This window comes from Monodon monoceros, unplaced genomic scaffold (assembly GCF_005190385.1).
Source record: "Monodon monoceros isolate NGI ecotype Baffin Bay Population unplaced genomic scaffold, NGI_Narwhal_1 Super_Scaffold_21, whole genome shotgun sequence".
Classification (NCBI taxonomy): Eukaryota; Metazoa; Chordata; class Mammalia; order Artiodactyla; family Monodontidae; genus Monodon; species Monodon monoceros.
The window spans coordinates 145,440,108-145,456,572 of NW_021703778.1; the positions used below are offsets into that span (position 1 = coordinate 145,440,108).

Below are 16,465 nucleotides of genomic sequence, written 5' to 3' on the forward strand. Positions count from 1 at the left end.
TGCAGGCATGCCGCAACTAAGAATTCTGCATGCCAAAACTAAAGATCCCGCATGCCGCAACTAAGACCCAGCATAGCCAAAACGAATAAATTTTAAAAAAAATTACTGCCTTTAAAGAAGAAAGTAAAAATGAGTTTCCAGGAAGCTCTTAACTAGCATCTTTTAAGGTTAAATCTTTTAAACTTTGCTTGTAAATAATCTGAAAACTGAGTGATTGTATAGCATAGTGATTAAGAGTGTAGACTCTGGAATCAGATTATCTGGGTTCAAATCCTAGATTCTACCACTTATTGTATCTGTGGATTCAGGCAGGTCCCTTAACCTCTGTAAACTTTAGTTTTCTCACTGTAAAACAATAATTTCAGGGTTACTGTAAGGATTAAGTGAGATAATTCATAGTTTTCTTTCTCATACCATATGGATTTGCCATGTAGCAAAATGTAGTGAAAACAGCTAAGAAGCACAGTGTGACCCAGTTTGGTGACACTGTAGATGCACAATGACCCCATTATTTATAGCAATGAATATTGCCACCTTGGAGGTGATTCTCAAGTGAGAGCTATCTTTGTTCTTTAACATCATGTTATAACCTTTTAAAAAATATACTTTAACATGTTTTTTCTATAAACCAAATCAATATTTTCTCCTTTAGCTTTCTCTATCTAGCCTTCATGGACAAGAAAGACTTTTACTAAAGTAGATATACTAAAAACTGATCACTTAGAAGATAATTAAAATTGTATTTTAACTGGGGTGATGTGAAATTGCTTTGAGAAATTCTATTTAGGAAAGAATAAATGCTCCACCAAAAAAATCTGCTTAACAATTATAGTGTCTATTTATAATGATGCAAATGTCTATAGGATTTATTCTTTCTAGTTATAGATCCCACATTCTACGGACCTGTTAATTTGACTCAGGCTCAAAATATCTACTAAAAAATTTTATTGTGACATGTGTGGGTAAATTATATGACTTTTTATTTCAGATTGACAGAAGTTACTGAATTAAACCATTCAATCTAAAATCCTTCAAATTTGTTCACATTAATATAAAGGTGACTTAAACCAGAACATGTAAAAAAAAAAAAAAAAAAGGGTTACAACTAAAATATTTAATTGAGAAGAAAGTGGAAACTAATAATTTTTTTTTTTTTTTTGCAATACGCAGGCCTCTCACTGTTGTGGCCTCTCCCGTTGACGCGCAGGCTCAGCAGCCATGGCTCACGGGCCCAGCCACTCCGCAGCATGTGGGATTTTCCCGGACAAGGGCACGAACCCATGTCTCCTGCATCGGCAGGCGGACTCTCAACCACTGCGCCACCAGGGAAGCCCTAATAATTTTTTAAAATTGTTCTTTAGGGACTTCCCTGGAGGTCCAGCAGTTAAGACTCCGAGCTTCCACTACAGGGGGCATGGATTTGATCCCTGGTCAGGGAACTAAGATCTCACGTGGCATATGGCAGGGTCAGGAAAAAAAAATCGTTCTTTAAAGTAACAAAACCACCCAGTGAAAAACGAACTGTGATGGGATTTTTATATTCACATAAACTTTTAGTAATGTACACTCAGTTATACAATGACAGTAGTTTTTTCTTATACTCTCTCAGTCTGACTTATTTTGTAGCACTTACTCAAAACTAGACAATGATAAGCTTAGACACAAAAGTGTTAGAAATGTATTTATCTGTAATACAGATAAATACATTCTGTACTGTCATCATATATATATATACTTTTTTTTTTTTTTTTTTTTTTTTGCGATATGCGGGCCTCTCACTGTTGTGGCCTCTCCCGTTGCGGAGCACAGGCTCCGGACGCACAGGCTCAGCGGCCATGGCTCACGGGCCCAGTCGCTCCGCAGTATGCGAGATCCTCCCGGACCGGGGCACGAACCTGCGTCCCCCGCATCGGCAGGCGGACTCCAACCACTGCGCCACTAGGGAAGCCCTATATATATATATATTTTTTTTTAATTTTTATTTATTTTATTTTTGGTTGTGTTGGATCTTTGTTGCTGCACGCGGGCTTTCTATAGTTGCGTTGAGTGAGGGCTACTCTTCGTTGCGGTGCGCAGGCTTCTCATTGCAGTGGCTTCTCTTGTTGCAGAGCACGGGCTTTAGGCACGTGGGCTTCAGTAGTTGTGGCACACGGGCTTAGTTGCTCCGCAGCATGTGGGACCTTCCTGGACCAGGGATCGAACCCATGTCTCCTGCATTGGCAGGTGGATTCTTAACCACTGTGCCACCAGGGAAGTCCCATCCTATATATTCTTAATTCTAAGGAAATTTGAACAAGCATTCTTTGAAAAGTATCTACATAAAGAACATTCCACATATGACAGACATTTGGTAGACTACTAATTAAGACAGTTTTTCTTAGGTTACCATCCCAGGTTAAAGAGCACAGGATCCTCAAAGATAAGTTTATGTACTTTCACTTACTTTGCCTGAAATTTAACTTGGATTGAAAAAAAGTAATAGCAATGAATGTAAAATTTGGGATACATTTAATTTTCACTTGAATTTAGTATTTCTTCCCACTTCTCTGTCAGTATTGAACACTAAGTAAAACTTGTTAAAAAACTCAACAAATATGCTAATATGAACAATTTTGCAAGATCAAATTAAATTTATTTTAACACCTAGTCTTGAGGAAGCAATTCTTTTTTAACCTACTTGATTTATTTATTGGACTTTCCTAGGAATCATCAGATTTAGTATCAACAGACACACAGGTAATATCATAGATAGCTTTCCAATTCATTAATTTACATATTTAGTCAAATCAATTCCTGTATTACAAAGAAATCAAAGCTGTACTTCTTTTTCAAAAAATGTGTCAGTGCTATACTAGGGGTGTAACTCCTTATAAAGCAAGCATGAATGTGGCATCAGACTTACTTTTCCAAAGAAGCCTTTGAAGAACTTCCTTTCCTGGAGGAACAGGGGGACAGGTCGAGCGCTATTATTGTATGGGCTAAATGTCCCAAGGTTTCACAGCAATAAGCACATACAGAGGTTGGGTGAAGGACAAAGTAGGAGAAGGGGAAGGGAGTGAGAGTTTTAAAGAGTTATCCATACCAGGAGTGACAGGGAAAAAGGAAGGGTGCATGAAAATGCAGCGAAACATACTGTATGGCCTAATAATCCGCAGAAAGAGAAGAAATCAGAACCTGTATCCATGCAGAGCAACTAGTTACTTTAGCATTCTCTACTGACTTTTAAAACAGAGATTATTCAAATTTGGCAGCAGAGAAAAAGACTAGGACATACTGGTTTGTGAGATTTGCATTTAAATTTTCGTAATAGTGAGTGATAAATTGATCTGTTCACATACATTTTTCAATTTAAAATCAGTGGTCAAATATGTGGACGTCACCAATGAAAAAACCAGTCCACACTCAAATGATCACAAAGTAACATTAAAAAAATGCTACACTTAAATTATGAGTGTGAAGGGAGGGTCCTTGTCAGACTTTTTCTTGCTGAGTTCAAGATGCCACTTTGAGAATTCTTACGTATGCATTAGGACAGGTTTGTATGTATGTGTGTGCTGATCAATTCCATAGCAACTGTGGGGAAATAATAGATATGTTCTATTTCAAACACAGAATAAATCATCTATAAAGAACACATGGCCAATGCTTTCACTGGAGCTGAGAAAACTAATATATTTGAGAACCAAACCACATCTGTTAACCACAACTAAAATTTGAAGAATAGGGTTGTTTTCTTTCTAAATGCTACTGTTTTAGAAGAAAGAAATTTGTACTGACAGTTATAACTATACAATTCTAAAACTACATAGGTAAAAGAGACACAACTGTCTGTGGTCCCAGCACCAATTTTTAAGCATATACAAACCTTGAAAACTGCCCACCATTTAAAATCTGAAGAACTTATGCAAAGTAGATGAGTTCTAACTCACCCAAGCTAGCTTAACTTTAACATTTCCTAGTTTTGGTTGAACTATACTTTAAGCCTTTACCTTTTATAATCCATTATTAATAGTGAATAAATGTCTAGACAAAGACAACTCTACAGAAATTTGACTCATAAAACTCATTCAATACTCTCAAACACTGAATGGTTTGTTTTTTCTCTAGGTTTTGAAAATCACAAACAGCATCAAATATTTCCATAAAATGTTTTGAACTTAAGCTAGAAATACAATAAGGTAATTGGGATAGTTGTAACAATAAGACTAAGCTTATTTCTGCTGCCAAGTTTGGTGACCCTAGTTTCGTTAGACTTTTAGGTAACCACCAGCTTTTAAAAGATGCAGCCCAAGTTAAAAGATTCACCATTCTTTAGGGATAGGAAGATGTGGGAAGGAGATTCGTTAATATTTAATTTAGCTCCCAGAAAAGCTCCTGTTAAACATGGAGTTTGCCTTCTATTTATAAAAGACCTCAGATGTTAATGAAAAAAGTTGACGTGCAAAATGCATCAAAAGACAGTTATTAGAGTAGAGAATAATATTAATTTAAAAAATTAAATTATGATTCTTTTACCTGCTAAAACAAGAACATACATTAAAACAAATTTATCAAATAGCAAATAAAAAATCAACATATTAGAAACTGGTAGTGTAATGAAACTAGTCTAAAACCAAGACAGAGAGGGAGAAACAGAGACAATGGGAAGAAAAGACATTTTAAAAGGAAAGGCATCTTGCACCAGTATCAAGCAAGATAACCAAAGGTCCAATACACTTTTTACAAAATAGATTGATAAATGACAGTACTCCTCCCCCTGCAACTGCATTAAGGCAATGAAAATGGGCAATAGTCATTTCTGTCATTTATCCTATACAATCTATCCTATACATTTATCCTATACAATCTAAGTCCCTAAGTGGCTAACTGGTAAAATTACGCCACAAAGTAAATGAATGGCAAATAACTGTAACTAACTTTATGCATATAAAGTAAAAAAAATTTAAACATATTTATGCTCTGAGAAGCATATGTTGTTTAGTCACAGTATCTTTTCATTTGAAAATATTAAGTATGCCGATAACTTCTAAATGAAGTTAAAGTAATCCTAAATTGTAAGGGACTACTTGGAAGGAAAAAAAAAAAACTTGCAAATTATCCTGCTTCTTCAAGCCCGCACAAATTTAAAAAGCGCTAGAATGTTACATTTTTAGTTCAAAGATCATTTGAGTGATAGGTTTAAGATGTTTGTTTTCCTATTTAACTGGTACATCTGAGCTACATAATTCTTTAAATTTTAAAACTTTTTTGGCATTCAAACTTGTTCCAGACATGCTATTTCTTCTTTAATCTGTAGGTCTGTACATTTTTACATTTGCTTCCATTTATTTGAAACGATAAGAGGAATATTTATCATCTATGAAAATAAACATCTCCAGACACATAGCTTTTGGCACAATATAAGCATCTGGTACAGTAGATTATACATGTTTGTTAGATGAATGTTCGGTAAAAGAAGGGAAAAAGGCATCTAGAAAATTCTGTATAGTAAAAATATGAAAAGACAAAAAGCATGAATTTTTGTGGACTAACATGATCTGAGATGAACAACATCTGAAGACTTCCAACTTTCTGCAGCCTTTTTCATACAGCATTAGAAAGGGTATTAATAGAAGGGGAAGTTCCAGTGAGTATAATAAATAGGAAATTGGCACTAGTCTCCCAAAAATTCAATCTTATTTTTAAAAATACTTGTTTGCCTGTGCAAAATTATTATACAACACTTGCTGCAAGTCTCCTGGATAGGGTTAGTCTGAAAAATTTTAAAGAACTTCTTGAATCAAAAGTTCAGAAGTGGTCAATCTTCCTTCAAAGTTCAAAAGTTTAAGTATGTCCAGAAAAGCAATCCAAATATGCATAATTTCATTTTAGTTGTAAAAGACCACAGGGAAATAAGGATTTTTAAGAGATATGCAAAAGGGTTTCATAAACTTTAAGCATTAAATATAACATTGTTATGATGATTATTACGAAATTCAATTTGACCCCATATTGAGGACTGAATTGTTTTCTGTATATTTATTCCAGAAATATTTTTTGAGTGGCTACTATGTGCCAGACACTGTTCCAGGCATAGATATAATTTTTCAAACAGCAATTTGGTTCTGATTTCTGGTAAAAATAAAAACTTATTTTTTCGATAATTTTATTATTTAAATAAGTCCTGTATCTCAAATAACCATGCTTACACTTTCCAATTTCCTTGGTTAAAACCAAAAGGTAAAATAAAAAAATTCACTCAACTAAACAATCAGTTTTAAAACTAGACGGCTTCCCTGGTGGCTCAGTGGTTAACAATCCGCCTGCCAATGCAGGGGACACAGGTTCGAGCCCTGGTATGGGAAGATCCCACATGCCGCGGAGCAACTAAGCCCGTGCGCCACAACTACTGAGCCTGTGCTCTAGAGCCCGCATGCCACAAGTATGGAAGCCTGTGCACCTAGAGCCCATGTTCTGCAACAAGAGAAGCCACTGCAACGAGAAGCCCACGCACCACAACGAAGAGTAGCCCCTGCTCGCCGCAACTAGAGAGGGCCCAGGCACAGCAATGAAGACCCAACGCAGCCATAAATAAATAAATAAATAGATAGATAGACAGATAGATAGATAAATAAATAGAGGCAGGCACTCTGCCTTTATTAAAAATAAATAAAAAAATAAAAATAAAACTAGACAGTGAATAGTGGCTATCTCTGGGACTGCAAGAGATTTTATGTACTGTTCTTGTTCATTTGTATTTCACAGAATGAACATATACTACCTATGTAATAAAGAGAGGTTGCTAATTAAAAGTAGGTTAAAGAAAACTAGACAGTGAAGAGGACTGACTGCTCATTAAACAACTAAATACCACTTCTTAATTATCTTCTGGGCAAACATAAACCATCCCTAGTTTTTCCTTATTTAGAGAGTAAACATGAAGCCATATGCTGAATTAAGACTTTCCAAAGGCTCATTCCACAGTGACCTTCCAAATGTTAAGTTTATGTAGGCTCTAAGATTTTAATAACTATTTAAGGTTTGTTTCAGGTCTATCTAGTCTATTCACTGATTCATCTGTTGTTTTCAGTTATTAGCATTATGATGTTTAATGACTAGTAGGGCAAATCATTGCATTACTTTTTAAAATGTTCTTAGAAAATCTTATTCTATTACTGAACTTAGAATTATTTTGTTAAATAAGAGATTGAATTTAAATTTCCTGGAAAACTGCATTATCTGAGGCTGTATTTAACTGGGGACTATATTTACGTGGACACGGCAAGTCTATAAATTATTATATAAAGTCCCTTTAACATTAATGATGATTAAATGGAGAGCACAGATAGACTAAGAAGGGCTTCAAACATTTAAGAATTTAAATGACCAAAATCTGCAGTAAAGGGTATGTATGTGTGTCTATATATTGTTTTGTTTCTTAGTTTTTTGCATACCATAATCAGTTATTTTTCTCCTCCTCTCCTTTCTATAACAGATTCAGACATTTGTTCGAAAACATAATCCACTTCTCTGAGTTGGTTGCTTCCTTGACTTTGTATCTTTTATATTGAGGAACTGTATGTAAGAGGTCATATAGCATGTACCAAGAAGCAGAAAAGTTTAGATTAAGCAAATTGAGGGGAAAAAAAAGCACTCATTAGTAGCCAAACTTGTGGCAGCCCACCATACCAGCAAACCCAAAGCAACAAGTATTTAATGCTCTTCTGGGGCAAGGGCATGCAAAAGTAATGCTTAAAGCTTTCACAGCAAAGGGGGGAAAGGCCACACATTGGAGAGAAGGTTGTGAAGAGGGCTGTCAGAATTTAAGAAACATTCTTCAAACCTATCCAAAATATGAAGTTAACACTTTAATCTTAACCTTTATGAACTCTGAACTCATTCTCTCCTTTTATTGAATACACAGGCATGTGCCTGGGATGTGTTCTATGGCATAATAGGCAAAACAGACATTATTTATCCTGGAAAAGGACTCTCCATTTCAAGTATGCTGAAGTTTGTGCAAAAGGCAGGGAAATACATTGTTTATGTTAGAGGAGTATAGAGAAGGAAACTGGGGAGTAGCAGTAATGATAATTAAGTCTCCCCAAAATGTAAACCTCACCTGCTGTCAACACAGATCTCTCTATTTTATACTTTTTCCTGGAAAGCTGTTTCTTATAGAGTTAAAATCAGTAATTTATAACCCAGTTGTCACAGTTAGGTTAAAAGACTAACTGTAATAGTTTTATCCTGGTTTTAGAATATTATTCATCTATAAGAATTCATACCACTTGTTTAATATGGGTTCTGAATTAAAAGTATCTTTTAGATAATGTCTGGCCTAAACTGAAGAAGTTGGTCATTGTAACTTACACCTTTGGATGGACAACGTGAAATGCTCTTTATTAATGAGCCCACATATTTTGCCTTAAGAGAAATACTGTTCTTACTGGGTAGTGGGTCACTAAAATTTACTGAGCAAAATCTTTTGACAAAATATTTACAGCATATAGATCAACACTGGCAACCATCAAATACATACAGCTTTCAATCTTTTTACAGCATCTTCACAGATGTGCATTCCTCTTGATTCATCAACTTCTACATGCCCAAGGTACTGCAGAAAGAAGAGAAAAGTTACAGCTATTGCTGTTTACTGAGTAGCTACTATATGGCAGATATTACATGGCAGAAAATTGAATATTAAAATTCCTGCACTCAAGAAACTCACAGCCACTACAGAAGAGTTAAGGTAATGTTACTTTACTTACCCTCAGTGTCCTCATGTGACTGAGATTTAGAATAAAGGTCTCCAAGAGCTGTTATAGAGGAGTAGGCGAAAAAGTACATGATAAGCACTAAATGTTACCTGAATCTATTGGATCTGAGGCATAACAGCCTATGCTAGACACAGTTACCATATCTCTAAACATAAAAATAGTCCTAAAACAAAGTGTGTGTGTGTGTGTGTGTGTGTGTGTGTATTGAAAAGGTACAAATAAAAAAACAGTTACTCAAGGGCTGAAGAGATCACATACTCCTTTTATGGGAAGCACATAAGAACAGGGCAGAAAACTAAAATTTTAAGAAGGTAGTGAGTGCATCTGAGCTTTAGAAGATGTGCAGAACTTGAAGAAGCTATATTGGAAAGGTTGGGAACCTATTTTAGGCAGGTAGAATTTAACAAAAGCTATAGGTGTAGAATAGAATAACTATATATCAGCAAATATTCCTGTCTGGCAAGAATATGAGGTATTTGCAGCTGGGGAATTTGAACACTGAAATGAGTCTGTACTTAATCCTAGAGGCAATGGAGAGCTAATAAAGCTTTTTTTGGTTTGTTTTTGCAAGGTAGTAATATTATTCAAATTGTACCTTAGTATGGGAATAGTCTTGGGTTAGAAAGCACAAAGGATGATGGCAATATCACCAGTGCTCTCTTTTAAAAGGAAATTTAGAGTCTGGTTCTGGGTAAGATGGAGTAGACATACATTACCCTGTCTCACCCTCTGAATGAAACCATAAAACCAGAACAGAATACATGGAAGCACCTATTTGAGTTCTCTGTAAAGAGTATAAGATGAATCAGAGAAGAACACCGGAATTCAAGGTATTTCTGAACTGGCAGGGAGTTTACCTTCCCTGCCCCTCCTCCCCTTTGGTACCTCCAGCCTGAACTTTACACAGCCAGATATCCAAGTGAGTGCTATGGCACAGACAGAACTCTGGGAAAAGCACTCTAGCTCTGGCCCAAGGGCCAGGTAAGGTAACTCCTTATCCTCAGAGAGTATAGGAATCCCCCTCCCTTTTATTTATCTTTTTTTGAACTTTCACACCCCAGTCCCCAGGAAATTCCGTGGTGGTGTCAGTGGTAGCAGCAAGGGAAACCTGCAAGAGCCACACACCTCTGAGAAAAGGTGGCTGTCCTCCGTTTAAAGAGACTGTGATTCCAGGAAGGTGGGCCAACACCTCCACCCCCCTTTCTGCTTCCCCCCCACCCCGAATCTCCCACCATTTGGCCCTGGATGAAGATGAAACAGTAGTAATTCATGGGCACAATAACCAGTGCCCTACGAAACACAGGCATGGAGAGTTTAAGTAACTTGCCCAAAACCATTCAGCTAGTGAATGCTCAAACCCAAGCAGCCTGACCCAGGACAGTCCTATAATGCTCATATACTGAATTTTTCATTTTTACCCCTATCTTTCCAATACTGAATAAATGCATAAAACCAACATATTAAAATCAATTTAGGAAACTGTTGGACTTTAGGTAGCAAAATACCTGAGGTATCGATCATAAAGATCATATAGACTAAGGACATTAAAGAATTGTAACAGCTATAATTTTGAATAAACATTATACAAAGCAGCAAGAATGCTCAGTTTTAAGTGAATCAAATAATATATATATTGTTATATATATTATATATATTCCTTTTCAGATTCTTTTCCATTACAAGTTATTACAAGATATTGAATAGCTCCCTGTGCTATACAGTAGGTCCTTGTTGGTTATCTATTTTATACATAGTAGTGTGCATCTGTTACTTCCAAACTCCTAATTTATCCCTCCCTTCCCCTTTACCATCTGGTAACTGTAAGTACATTTTCTATGTCTGTGAGTCTGTTTTGTGAATAAGTTCATTTGTATCGTTTTTTTAGATTCCACATATATGTGATATCATATAATATTTGTCTTTCCCTGTCTGACTTCTTCACTTAGTATGAAAATCTCTGGGTCCATCCATGTTGCTGCAAATGGCATTATTTCATTCTTTCTTATGGCTGAGTAATATTCCATTGTATGTATATATCACATCACCGTATCCATTCATCTGTCGATGGATACTTAGGTTGCTTCCATGTCTTGGCTATTGTAAATAGTGCTGCTATGAACACTGGGGTGCATGTATCTTTTTGGTTTTTTTTTTGGCCACGCCATGCAGCATATGGGATCTTAGTTCCCCAACCAGGGACAGAACTTGTGCCCCTGCAGTGGAAGCACGGAGTGGTTAACCACTGGACCACCAGGGAAGTCCCTGCACATATCTTTTTGAATTACAGTTTTCTCCAGATATATGCCCAGGAGTGGGATTGCTAGATCATATGGTAACTGTATTTTTAGTTTTTTAAGGAACGTCCATACTGTTCTCCATAGTGGCTGTACCAATTTATATTAACACCAACAGTGTAGGAGGGTTCCCTTTTCTCCACACCCTCGCCAGCATTTATTATTTGTAGACTTTTTGATGATGGCCATTCTGACTGGTGTGAGGTGATACCTCATGGTAGTTTTGATCTGCATTTCTCTAATAATCAGCAATGTTGAGCATCTTTTCATGTGCCTGTTGGCTATCTGTAGGTCTTCTTTGGAGTAATGTCTATTTAGGTCTTCTGCTCATCTTTTGATTGGGTTGTTTGTTTTCTGATATTATTGTGTATGAACTGTTTGTATATTTTGGAAATTAAGCCCTTGTTGATCACATCGTTTGCAAATATTTTCTCCCAGCCCATAGGTTGTCTTTTCATTTTGTCTATGGTTTCCTTTGCTGTGCAAAAGCTTCTAAGTTTAAGTCCCATTTGTTTACTTTTGCTTTTATTTCTTTTGCCTTGGGAGACTGATCTAAGAGAATATTGCTACGATTTATGTCAGAGGATGTTTTGCCTATGTTCTCTTCTAGGAGTTTTATGGTGTCATGTCTTGTATGTAAGTCTTTAAGCCATTTTGGGTTTATTTTTGCATATGGTGTGAGGGAGTGTTCTAATTTCACTGACTTACACGCAGCTGTCCAGCTTTCCCAACACCACTTGCTGAAGAGACTAACTTTTCTCCAATGTGTATTCTTGCCTCCTTTGTCGAAGATTAATTGACCATAGGTGTGTGCGTTTATTTCTGGGCTCTCTATTCTGTTCCACTGATCCATATGTCTGATTTCATGCCAATACCACATTATTTTGATTACTGTAGCTTTGTAGCATTGTCTGAAGTTGGGGGGGTGGGGTTGTGCCTCCAGCTTTGTTCTTTTTCCTCAGGATTGCTTTGGCAATTCCGGGTCTTTTGTGGTTCCACATAAATTTTAGGAGTATGTGTTCCAGTTCTGTGAAAAAGTCATGGGTAATTTGATAGGGATCACATTAAATCTGTAGATTGCTTTGGGTAGTATGGCCATTTTAACAATATTAATTCTTTCAATCCAAGAGCATGGGATATCTTTCCATTTCTTTGAATTGTCTTCTGTTTCCTTCATCAATGTTTTATAGTTCTCAGCATATAAATTTTTCATCTCCTTGGTCATGTTTATTACCAGGTATTTTCTTTTTTGATGCAATTTTAAACGGGATTTTTTTTTAACTTTCACTTTCTGATATTTCGTTGTTAGTGTAAAGAAATGGAAAAGATTTCTGTATGTTAATCCTGCATTCTGCTACCTTGCTGAACTCATTTATCAGTTCTAATAGTTTCTATGTGGAGTCTTTAGGGCTTTGTATATAAAGTATCATGTCATCTGCATATAATGACAATTTTACCTCGTCCCTCCCAATTTGGCTACCTTCTGTTCCTTTTTCTTGTCTAGATTAGAAAAATTTTAATTCAAAATTATAGGCTGTCAGAAATGTCAAGTGTTTGGTGACTCTGTGAACTCGTTCTAGATGTTGAGATTGAGCTCACACCCAGAAATAATAGACTACTTTGTCACTGAAGACTGCTTTTCATCATTCAGTCAGATGCTACAGTGATATACTACATATTACACTCAAATCCTGGAAAGTTGTATTTTTCAGCTTGGAGACAGTGATGAATGGCCATTTAAATAATTCTTTGAATTCGGCTCTAGAAAATATTCCTTCATGTTCTGTTGATATTTGGCTTTCTTCAAAGCCTAATAATATATTCTTAATTTCTTGGTCCAATAAGTAAAGAAAATCAAGTACTGGGAAAGAGTAAAATCTCAGCAATTGAGCTCTCAGCATTGCTGTTCTAACATTTTAAGAAATTCTGACATCTCATTCTGGGTACCTTGCCACATATACTATCAATTTTTAAAAATTTGTTATTTTGTTTTTTAATTTATTCTCTATCCTTGATCACTGACTCAATGCCAAATATGTATTTTTAAAAATTACATTATCCTGAATTTTCTATTTTGCTCTACCAATATTTCTTTCTATTTTGGCACAAGCTGCTATTTTGATCATTATGTTAACAACTGCTTTGGCATAATCACTTTTGCTAATTTTTATCCCACAGAATTTTCCTGGTTATTTCCCATGTTTATTCTTTGGGATCAACTTTGTAGTAATTTTGTTCAGTTGCTGACAAATAAAACCTTTGGGATTTTAATTAAGATTACCTTAAATTCACTGGTTAATTTGAGAAAAACTGACATAAAATTGACCCATTCCATCTAATACTATTTATTCAAGTCTTTTATGTCCCTGAAGTTTTAAGGTAGGCTTCAAATACACATTTTCCAGATTAGCAAGTATTTAATAATTTTTGTTGCTACTGTGAACTGGCTTTACACCCATTATTTATGTATATATTTGTGTATATATATTCTTTTAAAAGATTTTAGTTTTTAGAGCAGTTTTAGGTTCACAGGAAAACTGAGCAGAAAAGTACAGGGTTCCCATATACCCTCTGCACCGCCCCCCCCAGCTTCCCCCACTATCACATTCCATACCAGAGTGATACATTTGTTACAATCAACAAACCTATAGTTTATCCACAGTCTATATTAGGTTTTACTTTTGGTGCTGTAAATTCTATGGATTTTAACAAATGTATAATGACATGTATTCACCATTGTAGTATCATACAGAATAGTTTCACCACCCTAAAAATCCTCTGTGTTCCTCCTATTCATCTCTTCTTCTCCCCTAAACGCTGGCAAGCACTGATCTTCTTACTGTCTCCATAGTTTGGCATTCTCCAGAACTGTCATGGAGTTGGAATCATACAGTATGTAGCCTTTCCAGACTGGCTTCCTTCACTAGTAACATGCATTTAAGGTTCCCCATGTCTTTTCATATATTCCATTGTCTGAACATATCACAGTTTATTTATCCATTCACCTGCTGACAGACATCTTTGTTGCTTCCAAGTTTGGCAATTATGAATAAAGTGGCTATAAACATCCGTGTGCAGGTTTTTGTGTGGACATTTGGTTTGAGTGTGATTGCTGGGTCATATGGTAACTGTACATTTAGTTTTATGAGAAAACTTCTCCTAAAGTCTTCTAAAGTGGCTGTCCCATTTGCATTCCCACCAGCAATGAATTACAGTTCCTGTTGCTCCACATTTTAACCAGCATTTGATGTTGTCAGTGTTCTGGATTTTGACCATTCTTGATAGGTGTGTAAAATCATTATATTTTTATTTGTATATAATTTGTCTTTCCCTCTCTGGTTGCTTTCAAGATTTTCTTAGTCTTTGATATCTACAGTTTCATTCACGTGTCTAGGAAACAGACTTTTTTTTTTTAGATTGAGATATAATTCACGTACCATACAATTCACTCAACATGCACCACTGAGTCATCAATTAATTTTTTTAAATTGTGGTGAAATACATATAACATAAAATTTGCCAAAAAAGTTGCCATTTAAACTATTAAGTGTATAGTTCTGTGGTATTTATTATATTCACGATGTTGTACAACCATTACCACTACCTATTTCCTGAACTTTTTCATCACTCCAAACACAAACGCTGAAAACATTAAGCAATGACTCCCAAGTTCTCCCTTCCTTCAGCTCCTGGTAATCTCTAATCAACTTCCTGTCTCTACGAAATTGCCTATTTTAGATATGTCATATAAGTGGAATCACAATATTTGTCCTTTCATGTACAGCTTATTTCACTTAGCATAACGTTTTCAAGGTTCATCCATGTTGTAGCACATATCAAAACTTCATTCCTTTTAATGGTGGAATAATATTCCATTCTATGTATATACCACATTTCGTTCATCCATTCACCTATTGACAAAACACCTGGGTTGTTTCCACCTTTTGGTTATTATGAATAATGCTGCAATGAATGCTGACATATAAGTATCTGTTTGAATCCCTGCTTTCAATTCTTTGGGTATATGCCTAGGAGTAGAATTACTGGGTAATTATATGTTTAGCTTTGTGAGGAACTGTCCGTTTTCCATAGTGTTGCACCATTTTACATTCCCATCAAAATGTATGAGCGCTTCAATTTTTCTATATGCTCATCAGCACTTTATTTTCCTTTAAAAAAAAAATTATACCAACCTAATACGTGTGAAGCATATCTCGTGATTTTGATTTGCATGCCCCTAATGACTAATAATATTCAGCACCTATCTTTTCATATGCTAATTGGCCATTTGTATATCTTCTTTAGAGAAATGCCTAGTCACATCCTTTGCCCATTTTAAAAATTGGGTTTTACTCTTTAGATATATGATCTCCAAATATTTTCTGCTATTCTTTGGGTTGCCTTTTCACTTGCTTTCTTCAAAAGAAAACATCCTTTGATGCATAAAATTTTTCAATTTTGATGAAGTTCAGTTTATCTATCTTGGGCTTCCCTGGTGGCTCAGTGGTTAAGAATCCACCTGCCAATGCAGGGGACACAGGTTCGAGCCCTGGTCCAGGAAGATCCCACATGCCACAGAGCAACTAAGCCCATGTGCCACAACTACTGAGCCTGCGCTCTAGAGCCCGCGAGCCACAACTACTGAAGCCCGTGCACCACAACTACTGAAGCCTGTGCACCCTAAAGCTTGTGCTCCACAACAAGAGAAGCCACTGCAATGAGAAGCCCACACACCACAATGAAGAGTAGCCTCGCTTGCCGCAACTACAGAAAGCCCACGCACAGCAACAAAGACCCAAAGCAGCCAAAAATAAACAAACAACAAAAAAAATTTATCTCTCTTTTCTTTTGCTGCTCCTGCTAAGGACTCCACTGCCAGATCCAAAGTCATGAAGATTTACCCCTATGTTTTCTTCTAAGAGTTTTATGGTTTTTACTCTTATATTTAGGTCACTGATTCACTGAGTTAATTTTTTACATAGTCTGAGGCAGAAATCCAACTTCACTCTTTTTCATATGGAAATCCAGATGTCCCAGAACCACTGGGTGACAAGACAATTTTTTCTCCATTGAATGAACTTTGCACACTTGTCAAAAATCACTTGGATGTAGATGTATTAGACTAATTTTTATTTATCCCATTTGCTTCTTCAATCTGAGGATTCCAACACTGCTCTGAATGAATTCATCCTCCTCTCTCTTCCTGGAGCTTCCATTAGGTCTGCTAGTGTCATTGGACTTTTAAATTTGTTCATCCACGTTTCTTAACCTCTTTTTCATATTTTCTCTTTATCACCTTGTGCTGCATTCTGGGTAACTTCATCGAATTTATTTTCCAGTTTACCAATTTCCTTTTCAGCCAGCTCTAATTCACTATTTAATCTATTTACTAAGTTCAATTTCAGTAACAGT

The 16,465-nt window shown here is 36.0% G+C and overlaps 1 protein-coding gene across 12 annotated transcripts in view; it reads right to left on the bottom strand.

The window, feature by feature from the left end:
* The window catches only part of NUMB (NUMB endocytic adaptor protein), a 178,203-nt gene that overhangs the window by 28,873 nt on the left and 132,865 nt on the right, over window positions 1–16,465 (bottom strand). For 9 of the 12 annotated variants that reach the window (XM_029238173.1, XM_029238167.1, XM_029238166.1 and 6 more), the window contains 2 exons: window positions 8,522–8,596; window positions 2,903–2,935 (listed from right to left, as the gene is read on the bottom strand). In XM_029238173.1, the coding sequence (XP_029094006.1) occupies window positions 2,903–2,935; window positions 8,522–8,596 (108 nt within the window). The remainder of the gene's footprint in view (window positions 1–2,902; window positions 2,936–8,521; window positions 8,597–16,465) is intronic. The other 3 variants (XM_029238170.1, XM_029238172.1, XM_029238165.1) reach the window with 1 other exon arrangement.